The sequence below is a fragment of the Oryctolagus cuniculus genome, chromosome 18 (assembly GCF_051225735.1).
Source record: "Oryctolagus cuniculus isolate XC-2025 breed Fujian yellow rabbit chromosome 18, ASM5122573v1, whole genome shotgun sequence".
Taxonomy (NCBI): domain Eukaryota; kingdom Metazoa; phylum Chordata; class Mammalia; order Lagomorpha; family Leporidae; genus Oryctolagus; species Oryctolagus cuniculus.
In genome coordinates, this window is record NC_142884.1 from 13,535,240 (window position 1) to 13,552,804 (window position 17,565).

General features: G+C 62.8%; 1 protein-coding gene and 1 long non-coding RNA gene across 6 annotated transcripts; one reads left to right on the plus strand and one right to left on the minus strand.

Annotated features, from left to right (window-relative positions):
• Positions 1-1,837: 1,837 nt before the first annotated feature.
• CADM4 (cell adhesion molecule 4) lies at positions 1,838-17,389 on the plus strand. 4 transcript variants are annotated; one of them, XM_051839090.3, is made up of 9 exons: positions 1,838-1,994; positions 12,125-12,271; positions 12,919-13,071; positions 13,227-13,361; positions 13,746-13,910; positions 14,016-14,106; positions 14,396-14,568; positions 14,983-15,111; positions 16,340-17,389. In XM_051839090.3, the coding sequence occupies exons 1-9, from the start codon at positions 1,931-1,933 to the stop codon at positions 16,447-16,449; spliced, it is 1,167 nt and encodes a 388-aa protein (XP_051695050.1). In that variant the 5' UTR covers positions 1,838-1,930; the 3' UTR covers positions 16,450-17,389. The 4 variants fall into 4 exon arrangements, with proteins under 4 accessions (XP_051695050.1, XP_089175226.1, XP_069918240.1 ...); XM_089319100.1 differs by lacking the exon at positions 1,838-1,994 and adding an exon at positions 4,773-4,875; XM_070062139.2 differs by lacking the exon at positions 1,838-1,994 and adding an exon at positions 6,664-6,694.
• On the minus strand, positions 14,109-16,463 carry LOC149120781 (uncharacterized). Of its 2 annotated transcripts, none has more exons than XR_016224688.1 (3): positions 16,325-16,463; positions 14,847-14,985; positions 14,109-14,246 (listed from the first exon to the last, which is right to left on the minus strand). It is a non-coding gene; the product is annotated as an uncharacterized LOC149120781 (long non-coding RNA). The 2 variants fall into 2 exon arrangements; XR_016224687.1 differs by having other exon boundaries at positions 14,115-14,291.
• Positions 17,390-17,565: the final 176 nt, after the last annotated feature.

Genomic DNA, 17,565 nt, shown 5'->3' on the forward strand with positions numbered 1-17,565 from the left:
TGAGAGGTCTTTAAAGGGGTCAGAGCAATGCAGATTATGAAAAAAAAAAAAAAGCACAGATCTCAGAATTGTTGAAAACAAAATCACTTTGCAAGAGTCATTCCCTGTTGTCCCTCATACAGCTGGTCGGGTCACAGGCAAGCACCCACACTGGCGAGTCGTCTCAGCACGCTGCCTGCTCAGCCAGGGAAACAGTCCACGTGCCAAACACCGACCACAAGCCCGGGGGAGGAGCTGGAGAGGAGAGCTGGCCCTTGCCACGGGGTCGCTCCGCAAGCCGGGCTGCCCCCGTGGCCTCTGCGTGAGTCTTGGGCCACGCCATGCTCGGGGTTGCCACCGGGGTGGCAAGAACCCAAGTACTTGGGCCGTCATCCGCTGCCTTCCAGGTGAGTTAGAAGAAGCCGGATTGGAAGCGGAGCAGCTGGGGCTCCATCCCAGGTGCTCCAAGCAAAGAGCCCGCCGCATCCCAATGCTCACCCCAAAACTGTTCTCTTCCTCTTAAGCCGGTTGAGTTGGGTTTGCTGTCACTCACCCTAAACTCCCACTGGACAGTTTAGGGGCCTGGGGGGGTAAGAGGAGGGACAGGTCCTCCACTGTCACGGCGCCCTCCGATGGAAGAAATCGTAGAACCCAAAGATGCTGGGTGAGGACCAAACCGACATCTCCCAGGGTGGCCCACAGTGGGGGCAGGAGACGTCGGCTGCCGCCCTGAGCGGGGACGCTCATTGGTTCTTGCAAGAAAACACATCTGTGAAGGACTCGCTGACCCAGTCCTGACCAGCTGGTCAAACGCCTCGCTCCTGTGCAGCCCGGGCCACACATCGGTGACCCTGGGTGGCAGGGGACTGGGGCTGACCACCTCTCTCCCCAGCCAACAGAGGCTGGTAACCTGAGAACCGAAAAGCAAAGAAGCCATTCAGAACTGTGGTCCTGGGGACCCAGGGGCTGATGGCAGCTTTAGATGCTGGACTAAAAGGGTGTTGGGAGCCGAAGGGCCTTGCTGGGCCCGGATGTAGAATTTCTTCGGTGGAGAGAAACAGTAAGGATGTTCCTAAGTGGTGTATCCGGGCCTCACTGTACCTGCGTGGCCAGGGGGCCTCCTGCTTCCCGTAGTTTTTCAGTCTTGCTGGGTCCTGCAGGTGACAAGGGGCACCCCAGGCCCACAGGAGAGGATTCGGGGGGAAAACACTCCTAGGAGGGAGAAGCCACCCAGGCCTGCAGGGGTGAGCCAGCGTCTGTGATGGGCGGTGAGACACGAAGCGACAGGCAGGGCCACCGAGAGAGGCAGGCTGGGGCAGGGAGCCGGGACGCCCCTCCTCGGGAGGGAGGCGCAGGCGAGGACTTTCCGGGCCCGGCCGGGACCAGAGGGCGCGGGCTGACCCCGTCCGGGCGCCCGGGCCCAGGCCCCGCCCTGCGCAAGACACCTTCACCCTCACACGCACCTGTGCCCGCAAAACCCCGCACACCCCCGTCGCCTGCCATCGCAGCCCCTCCCCAGGGCTCACACCGCCACGCACACCCCCCGCGCAGCGCGCCCGGCTCTCGCACCCCGCATACGGCACCTATCCCGCAGCAACGCCCTCCCACGCAGCCCTCGCGCCCCGCACACTCGGCCTCCCGCGCCGACGTTCTCACCCCCGCAGCACACCTTCGCCCAGCGACACCTTCGCTCGGCACCCGCAACTCTCGGCCCCCAGCCCCTCTCCCGCGCCTGCGCCCCCTGCACCTCCCACCCCGACTCCGCGCGCTGCCCCCCATTGTTGCGGGGCTCTTCGCCGCCGCCCCCGCCCCTCCCCAGTCCTGGCCCCGCCCCCGCCTCGGAGCCCCGCCCCCGGGCGGGCAGGGGGCGGGGCTCGGGGGCGGGGCGGGCGGCGCGGGCGGTGCAGGTGCCGGGCCGGGAGCGAGCGGCGGCGGCGGCGGCGGCGGCACCATGGGCCGGGCCCGGCGCTTCCAGTGGCCGCTGCTGCTGCTGTGGGCGGCCGCGGCGGGGCCAGGTAGGGTCGGGGGCCGGGGTCGGCTGGCCGGGTTAGGGCGGGGGGCGCGCCGCGGTGACAGCGCGGTCGCCGCGGGGCCGCAGAGGCCGAACAATGCGCGCGGGGCCGGGCTGGGCCCCCTCCCCGGGACAAAGCGCAGCGCGGGCCGGGAGCCGCGAGCCGCGAGCGGGGGAGGGGGCGCGGGCCCCGGCCGCCGTGCCGCAGCCCCCCCACCCGCAGGCCTGGATCCCGGCGGGGACAAAGGGCCCGATACCGCCCCCCCTTCAACAAGCCCGCCTTCTCCGGACCGGTCCCGCTGCCCTTCTGCCTGGCGTGCGTCTCTCTGCCGCGCTCCTTGTCCCCCTACCCTTGTCCTCTGTCCCTCCTGTCTGTCCCCCTTTCTCCTTGCCTCCCTGTCCCCCATCCCTCTGTCCTGTCTTTGTCGCCCACCTCTGTCCCCTGGTCTCCGTCCCTTTCTCCCGGGTCACTCTGTCCCCTCTCCATTCTCTCCGCTCACCCTTCTCTGCCCTCCTTCTCTGTCTCTGTCCGTGTCTGTCACCCTTGTTTCTCTGCCCCCCCATCTGCCCGTCGCTGTCATTGTCACCCCTTTCTCTAGCCTGCCCGGCCACCCATCTCCCCCCCCCCCAGCCCCTTCTCTTGTCCCAGCGCCTCTGCGCCTCTCCCTCCACCCCACAACCTTCACCCGGGAACCCTCATCTCGGCTTCCCTCTGCGCCCCCCGGAGGCAGGCAGGGCAGGGTGAGGAGCCCGGGGGAGGGGGATGTCCCCATGTGTGTGGGGGAGTGGGGCTGGGGAACCCTGATGTGTGGGCACACACGTGGGGTGAGCAGATGCATCCCCAAACCTCGGCACCCATGCACGTGCCCAGGCCAGGACTTAGAAGCCCCCTCCAGGACACCCAGGGAGTGCTTCACACCCCCTGATCCCACACTGTGAGGAATTGGAGACCCCCAAGACGGGGTGACCCTGAGGCCGGGGACAAGGTCAGCAAATGTCACCCACACACTCACACTGTGTGTGTCCAGCCTGCCCCAGGTCACCCCCTCGCAGAGGGGCCAAGTCCGCGTTGGGAGGTAGCTGGGCACCATGAGGTGGGCAGGAGGCTCTGTGGAGGTTGGGGAGAGGAGTGGTACCCAGGCGGCAGGGGCTGGGGGCCTGGGCTTCAGTTCCGCCTCGTGCCTTTGCCCCAGCAGCCGGGGACAACCCCCCCTCTGCAGGCTTCAGCTTTCCTTTGTGTAAAGTGAGGCTGGTGAACTCAGTGACCCCCGGGGAGAAGGGCAGCTCAGTGCTGCGGGGTTTCTAGCAAGTTGAGGACGCCCGTGGGGTTGGGGCCGGGGCCTCCGCCCCCCCCCGGGGGGGGGGGAGCTGAGCTGCTTGCTCGCTGGCTCGCTCGCTCAGGCTCTCTGCCCCTCTTCCTGCCTCTGATTTGAACTTTCAGCATTGCCGTCTCTTTGCAGCAGCTGCCACGGTTTCCCAGATGAGAGCCTGGGTGCCTGAGCCACGGATCAAATTTTGTTTTTCTTTGTGATTTTTTTTTTTTTTTTTTTTGAGGCTGAGAACCAGGCTCATAGCATCCAATGAATCCAGTAAACAGCAAACCTGAGGGTGTCTTAGAGCATCTGCGTCATTAGGATTCTAGACTCCTGGAGTCTTTGGCGTCTTAACACCTCGTTCCAGTGCTAGCGGTGTTAGCATCCTAGCGCCTCGGCGCCTTTCAAATTCTGACATCTCCAGCCCTCGGATTCCCAGGTCTGCCATCTGGAATCTTGACAGCAGAGCATCATGGGAACTCGGGGCCTCAGAAGCAGGACGTACGTAGGCTAAGGTGACCACCAGCCCCGGCTAGAGGCTCCCTCCCTCCACCGCTTCGGGCAGGCAGCTCTCCGGCCTCGTCCCTTGTTTGATTTTAGTCTCAGCACTTCCTGCCATCCTAAATCCTCTCGGTAAACTTTCTCTGGATTCAATGGCGTGGGTGTCGCAGGTGGAGAGCACACTTGGCATCCTGGGAGCTCAGGAGCTGGGTCGAAGCCTGGCCTGGCCCTCTCCTGTGCCATCCGTCCCCACCCCGTCCCCTCCCGTGGAGCCGTAGCACATGGCCTCCGAGTGGCTGAGCACAGCGGCCTCTGCTCGCCGGATACTTCCGAATGGCCTTGGCCTCCGCATTTCAGGGCCTTCCTCTCTGGTCTTGCCCAGCCGGTGGGAGATGGGGTGCGTTGCGCTCCAAAATGTATCCCTTGCTGCAGGGTGCACGGGTGCACCCAGGACACCGGCAGAGGATGCTGGGACCCCCGCCAAGAGGAAGAAGGGTCTGGGGTGGGCGAGGAGCGGAAGTGAGAAGGCCCCAGAGACCCTTGGGTGGGCCGGGAACTGAGCAGGACAGAAAGGAGCAGAGGGGACAGACAGACAGACGCAAGGATGGGGAGGAGACGGGCGGGGGGCTGTGGTGGGAGTTTGTTCATTGAGATCAAGTCTTCCTCCCAGGGTGACTCACTCCTTCCCCACCCCCACCCCGCCGCCATGGAAGTTCTCAGCCACTCTGAGAACAGGGGGTCCCCCCACCCCCGGTCATGAGCCACCCCAAGAACAGGTCTTGTGAAGATTCTGTCGCTGACCCCCGCCCACCCGGCCTGAGCCCCAGAGCCCGGGGGTGGGGGTCAGGGTCTGCGGTGGATTCCGAGCCCTCGGCAGCAGCAGGGCTGGGCCCGGGGCTGGGTGAATGTCGTGCGAGCCTGGCCTGTCCCCGTCTTGGGGAACACAAAGGCAGCTTTCTCTTTCTGGGTGGGGGGAGCTAGAGATGGCCAGACCTGCCAGCATCCAAGGGCCTGTGGCACCAGGACCCAAGCACCCACTGGCTGCTGCCGGCGCGGACCGACCACAGGCTTGTAGGAACCACGCACCCCGGCTCTCCCCAGGAACCCAGAGGGCAAGGGGGTGGGCCCAGCGCTGGCCTTCCAGGGGAGGGGGTGCATGGTGGGCAAGGGCGGTGGGGGAACGGACAGTAGGAGCTCAGGGCAAGCTCGCACCCTCCGCAAGCGGGAATGTGTCCCCTCGACCCTGCACCCAGGGACAGCCTCTCTGAGCTCCCCTCCCCTTGGCTGGGCCTGAGACCTGGCATCCGGGGAGTCCCGAGTATCCCAGGAATGTGGGGGCCACAGGGAAGACTTTGTGTGTGTGCGAAGCTGCTGACTCACCCCAACGCCCCCACCTGGTGCCTGGGCCCCCAGCTGGGAGGGGGCCCCAGGGCTGAACAGGGCAGCTCTGTGGTTCTGGGGCCGAGGGCTATGGACTTAGAGGAGGAGAAGGACTGGGGGCCTGGACCAATGGGTCTGAGGGAGGAGGCGCTGGGGGCCTGGAGCCCTGGGTCTGAGGGAGGAGGGGCTGGGAGTGTTTACTCCCAGGTCTTGAGGATGGGTGGGGGTCCTGGGAGAGGAAGGGGCTGGGGGGAGTGTTGTCCAACTCCAGGTTTCCAAAGGAGGGGGCTGGGACCCTGCCGCCTAGGTCCTGCGAATACAGGCGCCTTCACAAGGCTGAGCTGAGCTGGGGAAGAATTGACGCTTTGTGCAAGGATGTTCGGACTCCGCCATTGGTGGGGGGCTGCGGGGGGGTTCGGTCAAGATGCAGGGATGTACCACCTCCCTGGGGAGGAGGGGGAACAGAGGCAGGATGCCAGGAGCCCCCTGGGGAGCCAGCACACAGGGGGTGACTGTGACCTTCCCGCAGCCGTGACCTTGAGACTCCCTTGGGTATTCGCTGACTCAGGACCCAGGAAGTGCTCCCCCACCCCGCTCAGTCTCCGTGGAAACATCCACCAGCTGTGTGCTCTGGACCCCTGGCTCCTGAAGGAGGAGGGGGCTGGAAACCCAGGCAGGCTCCCGCGTCTCAGGGGGGAGAAGGCCGGGGGCTCCGACTCCTGGATTGGAAGGCAGAGGATGCTGAGAGCCCAGACCCCTGCAGCCTGCTTGAGGAGGGGGTTAGGGGGCTGGGCCCGCGGGTCCCGAGGCGGGAAGTGGCTGCATCCCTGGGTCTGGGGGCGGAGGGTGCAGGCTCCCGGGTCTCCACGCATCACCTGCTCAGCCCCTCTCCTGGACACCTTCCCCGTCCCTTTTTCCCAGGCACCATCCCCATGACGGCTCCTGGCGGTCAATACGGTTTAAAGGGCCAGCGCCCCAGTCCCCAAAGCTCAACCCCTCTCTGACCAGAAAGTCCCGCCCCCACCACCCCCAACCCCCGAAACAAAAGCTCCTGAGACATTAATATTCCAGGCACAGCCGCTGTTGCTTGCTGACTCCTTGGGAGGGGGAGGGAGCAAGACAAAAGCCCCCCACCCTCACCCCATGTGCACCCTCAGGCAGACGGCAGGGCATAAATTGGGGGGGGACGGATCCGGATGGCTCCTGGGAGATGATGACGTTTGCCCCTGACTGGTCTGGGGCCCCTGAGCCTTGTTCTCCACATCTGTGAAATGGGGGGCTAGCGCGGGGCCGGCCGTGAGATCCAGGGTCCATGCCCAGGCTTCCAGACGTTGCTGAAGGAGCTGGAACGTGCAGGGCAGATTCCACGTGCGTGAGCGTGTGCCTGGGGCTTGTCCGAGCCCCAGCCACGCGGACGGGGCTCCCTGAGCTGCAGGTCCCGGCTGCTCCCTCGTGGGCGGGCATGGGCAACCTCCCCATTTTACAGGTGGGATGATGGAGGCACAGAAAGGTGAGGACACGCAACCCCGAGTCCACACAGATGGGATCGGTCCATGAATGCGGGCCCAAAGGTGAAGTGAGATCCTGCCTGGCGTGGTGTAGACACCGGGGTGCAGCAGCGGTGACCCCCATGCCTTTCCGGAGTGCGTGGTCTGGAGAGGGAGGGCAGACAGACAACAGCGCAGCAGAGCCTCTCCACGGCCTTTCCGGGGAGATAGGAAATGTTTTTGGGGCTGAAGGGGTGGGGAGTGAGGGAGGACCTCCCTGAGGAGGTGTCTATGTTCAGAGACCCGGATGAGATCAGGACACAGCCCTGGGATGACGGGGGGAGGGGCACGTAGTGAGAAGGGCAGGTGCAAAGGTCCTGAGGTGGGAACAAGCCCAGTGCGTCTCTGGGGGCCGTGCCCAGCAGTGAGACCGGGGCGAAGTGGGGGCATGAGAGAGCTCGGAACTGAGGTCTGACAGCGTCCGCGCCATGCGCACTTTTTGATGTCATGAGCAGCCTTTGGTGGGGCTGGGAGTTAGGAGGGGAGGTGGCGTGATTTGATTTGCCTTTTTCAAAAGATCCCTGGGGCTGCTGGGTGGAGTAAGGACTTGGAGGAGCAGGCGTGGGTGCAGAGAGACCCAGGAGTGGACTCTGAAGGGTTGGGTGCGAGGTGGCGTAGGGTGAGGGTGACAGCCGGGGAGGCGAGCACAGGTGAGTGGACGTGGGCTAAGATGGACAGACCCTGCCGATGCGATGGACGGTGGGGTGGAAGGAAAGAGAGAACTTGGGTGATTTCTCGATTTTTGACCTGAGCAATTGAACGGGTGGTTGTGACATTTTTGCTTTTCTAATTTTTTTTAACATTTATGTATTTATTATCCAATCTGGGAGCTGGATCAGAAGCGGAGCAGCCGGGAACTGAACCGGTGCCCATATTGGCAGGCGGTGCTTACTTAACCTACTGCATCACAGCACCGGTCTGATTTTTTTTTTTATATGAAAGGCACAGAGAGCCAGAGTCCTAGAGAGCTCTCTTATCCATTAGTTCATCCCTCAGATGCCTGCAATGGCTGGGGCTGGGTCAGGCTGAAGGCAGGAGCAGGGAACCCAATCTGGGTCTCCCACACGGGGCGACAGGGACCCATCTGCCTGAGCTAGCACCTGGCCTCCAGGGCGCACGTCAGCAGGAAGCTGGAATGAGGAGCAGCTCCCAGACTTACATGCAGGTAGGCATCCCGCACGGGGCTCAGCTGCCTCGCCGGGCACCGACCCCGTGACCCGTGTGGAGCTGAGAAAACTTAGGCAGGAAAAGGAGGATTGGATATGTTGCGCTTGATATTCCAGGGGGCGCTAGATCGACCTCAGAGAGTGATCGCACGCGTTCAGAAAGTTCATGGAAGATGCGTATCATGAAAAAACTCTGCGTGGGTTTTAATTTTTTTTTGCACCAGAATAAACCAAGGTTTTCCTTCACTTTTCTGGAGTTTCTGAAGTCTCCCTGCACACTTGTTGATTCCAGCAGAGGCAGGGATTTGGGGCTCTTACGGCAGCTGCCCGTCTTCTGTCTTTGACACAGGCACCTCCAGCTCCTGGGTTCACCATCCCTGCTGCCTGTGTCCTTATGATCCAAGGTGGCTGCCAGAACTCCGCGCCTCACATCATAGTTCCAGGGAATGCTAGGAAATCCCCCTCTAGTGACCACGTGGCACTTTGGCTTCTATGCCACTGGACAAAACTCTGCCCCCTGGCCTCGCCCAGCTGCTCTTTGTGCGGGATGTAGGGTAACTGTAAAATGCAGTCGTGGTTCTTTGACCGAGGAGAAAGAAAAGAACAGAGGTTGGGCAAGGAGGTTGGCAGCTGCCGCCGCCCTCCCTGAGATTAATGCTTCCTAGCCCTCAGTCTCCAGTTAGGGAACTGTCCTCCGGATGGGGTGGGCAATGCGTTGGAGGGGCCAGTGCAGTGGCTAGTGTCCATCGCCCCATAAATCTTTTTTAAAAGATTTTATATATTTATTCATTTATCAATTTGACAGGTAGAGTTACAGACAGTGAGAGGGAGAGACAGAGAGAAAGGTCTTCCTTCCGTTGGTTCACTCCCCAAATGGCCGCTACGGCCGGAACTACGCCAATCAGAAGCCAGGAGCCAGGTGCTTCTCCTGGTCTCCCATGCGGGTGCAGGGCCCAAGCACTTGGGCCATCCTCCACTGCACTCCCGGGCCACAGCAGAGAGCTGGACTGGAAGAGGGGAAACCGGGACTAGAACCGGTGTCCATATGGGATGCTGGCACCACAGGCAGAGGGTTAACCAAGTGAGCCACGGCGCTGGCCCGCCCCATAAATCTTACAGGCTTTCTGGGGCAGAGGCTTCATCTGGATACCCAGCCCCTGGAAATCTACCCACTCCTCGGGAACTGGTTGAATGAATGAAACCTGTAGACACAAAATCAGAACTGTGGGGTCCTTGCCCAGCGTTTAAAGACAAACACGAGGCCGGCGCCGCGGCTCACTAGGCTAATCCTCTACCTTGTGGCGCCGGCACACCAGGTTCTAGTCTCGGTTGGGGCACCGGATTCTGTCCCAGTTGCCCCTCTTCCAGTCCAGCTCTCTGCTGTGGCCAGGGAGTGCAGTGGAGGATGGCCCAAGTGCTTGGGCCCTGCACCCCATGGGAGACCAGGAGAAGCACCTGGCTCCTGCCATCGGATCAGCGAGGTGTGCTGGCCGCGGCGCGCCGGCCGCAGCGGCCATTGGAGGGTGAACCAACGGCAAAGGAAGACCTTTCTCTCTCTGTCTCTCTCTCACTGTCCACTCTGCCTGTCAAAAAAATAAATTAAATAAAAAAATAAAAAAGACAAACACGCAGCCTTTTCCTGCTTCAAAACCTCACTGGCCATGAGGACAGCGTCCGGTCTCCTAGCTGGCAATGGGGAGGCGTCCCCGGCGTGTCCCACATCACCTGGGCCAGGGCTGCGCGTGGGGGCGGGATACAGGGTCAGGGAGATCTGGATGCACATCCCGACTCTGCCTCTTGGCCGTGACCTGGAGCAAGTCACGTCATCCCTCCGGGCCGATTTCTCCCCTGAGTATTGGGGATCGCTGGGAGGCAGCAGATGGTGGCTTCACTTGTTCACCCGCATGGCAGACCGGGATTGCTCACTCGGCTCCCAGCCCCTGCTGTTGCGGGCATTCAGTGAGTGAACCAGCGGGTGAGAGCGTCCCCCACCCCTTCCTCTCCTGGTCTCTGTCTACCAAATAAGTAAAATAAAAAAAAATTTTTTAAACCAAGATTGGAAAAGAAAACACCCAGGGGTTGGTAGTAGTGTTTGCCTTATGTGGGTATTGAGGGGATTAAGTGGAAATTATATAGGTGGTGCCCTTAGCTCAGCACTCAACTCGTCCCCAGTAGGAGGGAGCTTCAGAAAGCTCACACAGGAGCCGGCACTGTGGCGCAGCCGGGGCTTGAGCCACTGCCCGCGACACAGGCATCCTATATTGGAGCACCAGTTCCAAGTCCCGGCTGCTCCGCTTCCCATCCAGCTCCCTGCTAATGCACCTGGGAAGGCAGCAGAAGAGGGCCGAGTGCTTGGGGCCCTGCCAGTCATGTGGGAGACCCGGATGGAGTTCCTGGCTCCTGGCTTCAGCCCGGTCCAGACCTGGTGGTTGCAGCCATTTGGGGAGTGAACCAAAGGATGGAAGGTGTGTGTGTGTGTGTGTGTGTGTGTGTGTGTGTGTGGTTCTACCTTCGTGGGAAAATTGTGGAATTAAAAGATCACTTTGTTGCAAAACTATTTGAGCCGCAAGCTCAGTTTTCTCAGCTGGGTGCTAACCAGGACCTCTGGGAAGCCCCCGCTGTGTGGTGGTGGTGAGCAGCGGTGATGGTCCTGACACCTCTCAGCCTTGCTCTGGGCTCTGCCCGGCTGGCGTGGAGGAAAGCTCGCTCCTCGGCCAGCTGAAGCCAGTGGGGGAACTGCTCCCACAAGCAGTCCTGAAATCCCGGCGACTTCGCCGCAAAGCCCTTTCTTCCCCGTGCCACAGTCCTAGACAGCCAGGTGGCGGGGGCCGCTCAGCCGGGGGCCCGCACCCCTTCCTGTGTGTGATGCTGCCCGCCTCCTGGCTCCTGGGAGTCCTGTCCCCTTGGCCAGCGCGCAGGGCTGTGAGGCAGGTGGGCCAGGCTGCTTCCCCTACTCTCGGTCACCTGGCCCCCAAAACTACAAAGCATGCTGGGAAGTAGAGTCTGGCTGCGTACTGGATCAGTTAACTTTAGAGGGGAACCGTGGATAGGAAAGGACCTCCCCACCATGACAAAAGTTAGTGCCTTAAACAAGCATCGCCATCTGTGTCCATGACGGGGGTCCATACGTGTCCATGACGGGGGTCCATATGTGTTCATGACGGGGTCCATACGTGTTCATGACAGGGGTCCATACGTGTTCATGACGGGGGTCCATACGTGTCCATGATGGGGGTCCATACGTGTCCATAATGGGGGGTCCATATGTGTTCATGACAGGGGTCCATACGTGTTCATGACAGGGGGTCCATACGTGTTCATGACGGGGGTCCATACGTGTTCATGACGGGGGTCCATACGTGTCCATGATGGGGGTCCATACATGTTAATGATGGGGTGTGTTCATATGTGTTCATGATGGGGTCCATACGTGTCCATGACAGGGGTACATACATGTTCATGATGGGGGTACATACATGTTCATGATGGGGTGTTCATACGTGTTCATGACGGGGGTGTCAGAAGTGTGAGCGGATCTTCTGGTTTCGGCTGTGGTCACTCGTGTGGCCCCAGGCACCTGGTGATGAGCTGGGCTGGGTGACCCGGGGTGGCCTCGCTCACACGGCTGGCGGCTGGCTGGGTCTCCACGTAGTCTCCCACCTCAGAGAGAAGCTGCTCTGGGCACTGTCACCCAACATGGCAGCAGAGCGTGCAGGTGGGAGCCACCACGCCTCTTCAGGCTTTGTTAGTCCTAGTGTATCCCTTCTAGCATATTCTGTGGTGGGGGTCAGGTACAAGTTACAGGGCCTGCCCGGACGGACGCCGGGGGCCGCAGGGGCCGCTTGCAAAGGGTGTGTCTGGGACAGGCTGCAGTAAGTGCCGGGTGTGAAAGCTGGGTTTGGTGAACACACGGCAGGCCCCGTGCCTCCTGCACTTCTGTCCACTCTAAGACTAGGATCAGCCTTCTTCCAGGGCCTCCTCTGACCACCCGGCTCTCCGGCAGTGCTAGTCTCCCCTTCCTCTGGACTGCCACCGTGCCCTGGGCTGCCCCCACCGCAGCACAAGCCCTGGGGTCTCCACTTGAGTGGACGGCCGATCTTCGTGTAGCCCACGGGACTCGTCGCCAGCGAGAATCTAAGGGAGAAAGAGGGGAGGGAGAGGAGGCGGGAGAGCGGAAAGACTGACTCACACCTGCCCCACACCTCTCCTGTCTGTGCCCTGGTCCAGGGGCGGGGCAGGAAGTACAGACGGAGAACGTGACGGTGGCAGAGGGGGGCGTGGCCGAGATCACCTGCCGCCTGCACCAGTACGATGGCTCCATAGTCGTCATCCAGAACCCAGCCCGGCAGACCCTGTTCTTCAACGGCACCCGTGGTGAGTGCTGGGGCGGAGCGAGAGTCCTGAAGGAGGCCGGCCTTGGGCTGGACCTCTGTGTCTGGACCCCGGTCTGCGGGAGGAGGGGCTGGGCCTGGACCCTGGGTCTGAGGGAGGAGGGGCTGGAGGCCTGGACCCTGGGTCTGAGGGAGGAGTGCTGGGGGCCTGGACCTTGGGTGTGAGGGAGGAGGGGCTGGGGGCCTGGACCCTGGGTCTGAGGGAGGAAGGGCTGGGGTCTGGACCCCTGGGTGTGTGGCAGGAGGAGCTAAGCCTGGACCCCTGGGTGTGAGGGAGGAGGGGCTGGGGCCTCGACCCCTGGGTCTGAGGGAAGAGGGGCTGAGCCTGGACCCCTGGGTGTGGGGGAGGAGGAGCTAAGCCTGGACCCCTGGGTCTGAGGGAGGAGGGGCTGGGTCTGGACCTCTGGGTCTGAGGGAGGAGGAGCTGAGCCCGGACCCTGGGTCTGAGGGAGGGGGGGGTGGTCTGGACCCCTGGGTGTGAGAGAGGGGGGTGGCCCGGACCCTGGGTGTGAGGGAGGAGGGGCTGGGTCTGGACCTCTGGGTCTGAGGGAGGAGGGGCTAAGCCCGGACCCTGGGACTGAGGGAGGAGGGCTGGGCCTGGACCCCTGGGCTCACGCCCCCTCACCCTAGCCCTGAAGGACGAGCGCTTCCAGCTTGAGGAGTTCTCCCCGCGCCGGGTGCGGATCCGGCTGTCGGACGCGCGCCTGGAGGACGAGGGCGGTTACTTCTGCCAGCTGTACACGGAGGACACGCACCACCAGATCGCCACGCTCACCGTGCTAGGTAACGGCCGCCCCCTCGCCGGGAGCACCGGACAGCCGGCTCCGGCAAATGGAGCCCACCGTGCGGGCCGCTGGCACGGGTGCTCCACCGGGCCCTGCACCCTGGCTGCTTGGGGCCCAAGGGCGCGTCTCTTGCCCCCTTCTGCCCCGCGACAGTGGCCCCGGAGAACCCTGTGGTGGAGGTGCGAGAGCAGGCGGTGGAGGGCGGCGAGGTGGAGCTCAGCTGCCTGGTGCCGCGGTCCCGCCCGGCAGCCGTTCTGCGGTGGTACCGCGACCGCAAGGAGCTCAAAGGTACCGGAGGCCTGGAGCCGCCGAGGGGCGGGGCCTAGAGGGGCGGGGCTTGTGGTGGGTGGTGCTTGTCGAAGAGCTTGCAGGTGCTGCCCGACACCAGCCAGTGTGCATCTGGGAGAAGGCGGGGCGATGAAGGAGGGCGGAGCTTTGGGAAGCAGGGGGCGGGGCGAGGGTTGGGGGGCCTGGAAGGGCGGGGCTTGTGGAAGAGCGCGTTGGTGCTGCCGGACACCAGCCAGTGTACAGGGTACAGGTGGGAGAGGGCGTGGCGATGAAGGAGGGCAGAGCCTTGGGTCGAGGGCGGGGCTTGGCAAGCTGCCTAGTTTGGGACTGGCCGGCGCGAGGGCGGGACCGGGGTCCCGGCCTCACTGGGTCCTGGCCGGGCAGGCGTGAGCAGCGGCCAGGAGAATGGCAAGGTGTGGAGCGTGGCGAGCACCGTGCGGTTCCGCGTGGACCGCAAGGACGACGGCGGCATCGTCATCTGCGAGGCGCAGAACCAGGCACTGCCCGCGGGCCACAGCAAGCAGACGCAGTACGTGCTGGACGTGCAGTGTAAGTGCCCAGGGGACCCCGCGCTGGCCATCCGCGCCCGGCAGGGGCCCTAGCCCCCGCGTGGGGGATCCGGAAACAGCTCCCCCTCCTCTCTGCTCCCCACAGACTCCCCCACGGCCCGGATCCATGCCTCCCAAGCGGTGGTGAGGGAGGGAGACACGCTGGTGCTGACCTGCGCTGTTTCGGGGAACCCCAGGTGAGCTCTGGAGAGCCGAGGGCTGGGCAGACAGGCAGCTCGGGCCCTGTCCTGGGGCAGCGGCTAGAGCACCGGGACAGTGGAAGGGCCGGGGCGCGGCGCTGGCGACCGGTGGGAGCTGGGCCGGTGACTGACGGCCTCTGGGGAAGGAAGGGGCAGGTCCAGGTCCTCTTATTTGGCGGTCCCTGCAGGGCGAGGGGTGCCTGCCTAAGTTCCTTCGAAGTCACATCTGGGTGCTGGGCCCTGGCTTCCTAGCGCTCACCGTGCTCCCCCTCGCCCCGCTCCCCAGGCCAAACCAGATCCGCTGGAACCGCGGGAATGAGTCCCTGCCCGAGCGGGCCGAGGCGGTGGGGGAGACGCTCACGCTGCCGGGCCTGGTGTCTGCGGACAACGGCACCTACACCTGCGAGGCGTCCAACAAGCACGGCCACGCGAGGGCGCTCTACGTGCTCGTGGTCTACGGTGAGGGCGGGGCGGGGCGCAGGTGTATGGGGCGGGGCCCCGGCCGCGCAGGTGTTTGGAGGGTGCACAGCCACCTGGGGCCAGGCTGCCCGTCGGACTCCAAATTTGACTCTGCTGGCACTTGATCTGTCTGCGCCTTAGTTTTCCCATCAGTAAAATGGCGACCGACAGCAGCACGTAGCTAACCGAGCTGCTGTGATGATACACGCGCTAAATATGCAAAACGGGTGGAATGCCCCCCCCCCCGAGCACCGAATAAGCGGATAAGCGTAGTTTACCTCTGATGGTAAACTGGCGGCCACACTGCCAGATGCGGCATTCCGAGGGGCAGGGCTGGATGTGTGCAGAATGGCTTAAGAGCCTGGAGGCGACTGGGGCTGGACAATGACCTGGCCCTGCACGCTGTCCTGGCAGACCCTGGCGCGGTGGTGGAGGCCCAGACGTCGGTTCCCTACGCCATCGTGGGCGGCATCCTGGCGCTACTTGTGTTTCTGATCATATGTGTGCTAGTGGGCATGGTCTGGTGCTCTGTCCGACAGAAAGGTGAGTGCACGGCTGGGGCTCCGCGGCGGGTGTGGCGGGCTGTGGATTTGGAAGGGGATGGGGCCCAGAGTCCTGGGTTCCCCAGAGGGAGGGGGCGGAGCCAGGTGTTGGGCCTGGCAGGTAAGCTGTTGGTTGGGATGTGGGCATCTCATATCTGGTTTGGATTCGCACTTCCTGCTACAGCACATCCTGGGTGGCAGCAGGTGTTGGCGCGAGTCCTTAGGTCCCTGCCACCCACGTGGGACACTGGATTGAGTTCCTGGCTTCTGGCTTCCACCTGGCAGTCCCCCACCATGGCAGGCTCCTGTGAGAAGGGAGCCCCCTTCTCTGTCCTTCAAATAAATAATTTTTAAAGTCCAGGGGGCAGCACCTACACCCAGAATTCAAACTCCAGCAAGACCTGGGGCTAATTCCAAAGAGGGCTGGGCTTTGGGCCCTGGACTCTAAAAGGGGTGGAACTTGAAAGCTGAGTTAAGGGTGTGGATTTGAATAAAACCCGCCTCTTCCCAAGCACTGGATTCCCTGGGGGTAGAGGGGCCCCCGCAGACCGAAGGGGATAAGGGTGGGTCTTCGAGGAGTTCCTGGTCTTCCTAACTCTGCTTTCACACCCCTCTCTGCCACCATTGGCTCCCCGGGCCCTGACTCCCGCCCTCTGTGCCCCCGCCCCCCCTCCCCGCGGTCTGTCTTGTCTCTCTCTGCCACCATTGGCTCCCCGGGCCCTGACTCCCGCCCTCTGTGCCCCCGCCTCCCTCCCCACTGTCTGTCTTCTCTCTCTCTCTGCCACCATTGGCTCCGGGCCCTGATTCCCGCCCTCTGTGCCCCACCCCCCGCTGTCTGTCTTGTCCCTCTCTGCCACCATTGGCTCCCCGGGCCCTGACTCCCGCCCTCTGTGCCCCCGCCTCCCTCCCCACTGTCTGTCTTCTCTCTCTCTCTGCCACCATTGGCTCCCCGGGCCCTGACTCCCGCCCTCTGTGCCCCCGCCTCCCTCCCCACTGTCTGTCTTCTCTCTCTCTCTGCCACCATTGGCTCCGGGCCCTGATTCCCGCCCTCTGTGCCCCACCCCCCGCTGTCTGTCTTGTCTCTCTCTGCCACCATTGGCTCCCCGGGCCCTGATTCCCGCCCTCTGTGCCCCCATGCCCCCTCCCCGCTGTCTGTCTTGTCTCTCTTCCTGCTCAACCTCTGGGTCCCCATGTCCCTTCTTCCATGGACTTACCTGTCGGCTGCCCAGGCTCCTACCTGACCCACGAGGCCAGCGGCTTGGACGAGCAGGGAGAAGCGAGAGAAGCCTTCCTCAATGGCAGCGACGGGCACAAGAGGAAAGAGGAGTTCTTCATCTGACCCCACCCCCACCCCAGGCCTGGGCCTGGGCTGGGGTCCCCCCACTGCCAGCTGCAAGGAACCAGCAGAGACATTTACCAGAGTCTGGGCTGGTGGGCTTCTCCCCCCACCACTAACACCTCAGATGCTTGGGCAGGGATGGGGGTGTTGGGTGCCTGGATCTCTGCAGGGGCCACCAGTGAGGGCCCAGATGTCCGGGGCCCCCAGGGGGCAAGGACCCAAGGTCCAGACCCCCAAGTCCAGGGAGGGCAGTAGGGATTGGGTAGGGGGCGAGAACCGGGGGAAGGCCAGGGCCCCAGGGCTACAGAACCAGGTCTTGTGGGGAGGGAGTCAGATTCTGGGAAAGGTGGGTGGGCAGGGAAGGGGAACAGAGATTTCTCTGGGGGTCCTAGACCCCACGCCAGCCATTGTGAGAGTTCCACAGAGCTCTGGGCACCTCTTTGCAAAGCCATGTTTGCACGGTGGGGGTAGGGTGGGGGGCGGGCGTGGAAGCAGGGATTCTGTGTCTTCGTGTCATAGCTGAAGGGGGCGGTGGGGGAGACGGCCCTGACCCCTTTCTCCAGCCCCTTCCCCGGGCTCCTGGGCCCCCCTTCCCTCTGCCTCCTCCCCCCATGTCTACCCCACCCCTATTTGTCTGTCCACCCACTCCTGGGGGGGCCTTCCCATCTCTCCTCCAGGCCCCCCGGGGAGGGGGAAAGGAGTTTGGGGGCGGGGGGATACATGGTCTCTATGGTTTTATATATAATATATTAAAAAAATCAAAAATCTGTATGAAAATATCAGATTGCAACCCCCTCCCCCTATTCCTGGCTTTGGCCCCCTTTTTCTTGTTTAAAAAAAAAAAAAAAAGAAAACCACACATTTTGTACGGGGCAGGGAGGGGATTGGGGAGGGGGTTTGGCAATCCCACTAACCACCATTAAACTGAGGAGAGAACCAGTGTCGGTGGCTGTGTCTGTCCCTGGGAGGGGAGTTCAAGTGGGGGAGGGGTGGGATGGTTTCTGTGCACTGACCTGGCCAGCGCACCTCACCCACCCGGGAAACGTGGGTTTTTCCTTGCCACTTCTTTAGCCAAACAGTCTCGAAGTCTCAATTCTTTAATAACTACTGAGCTAC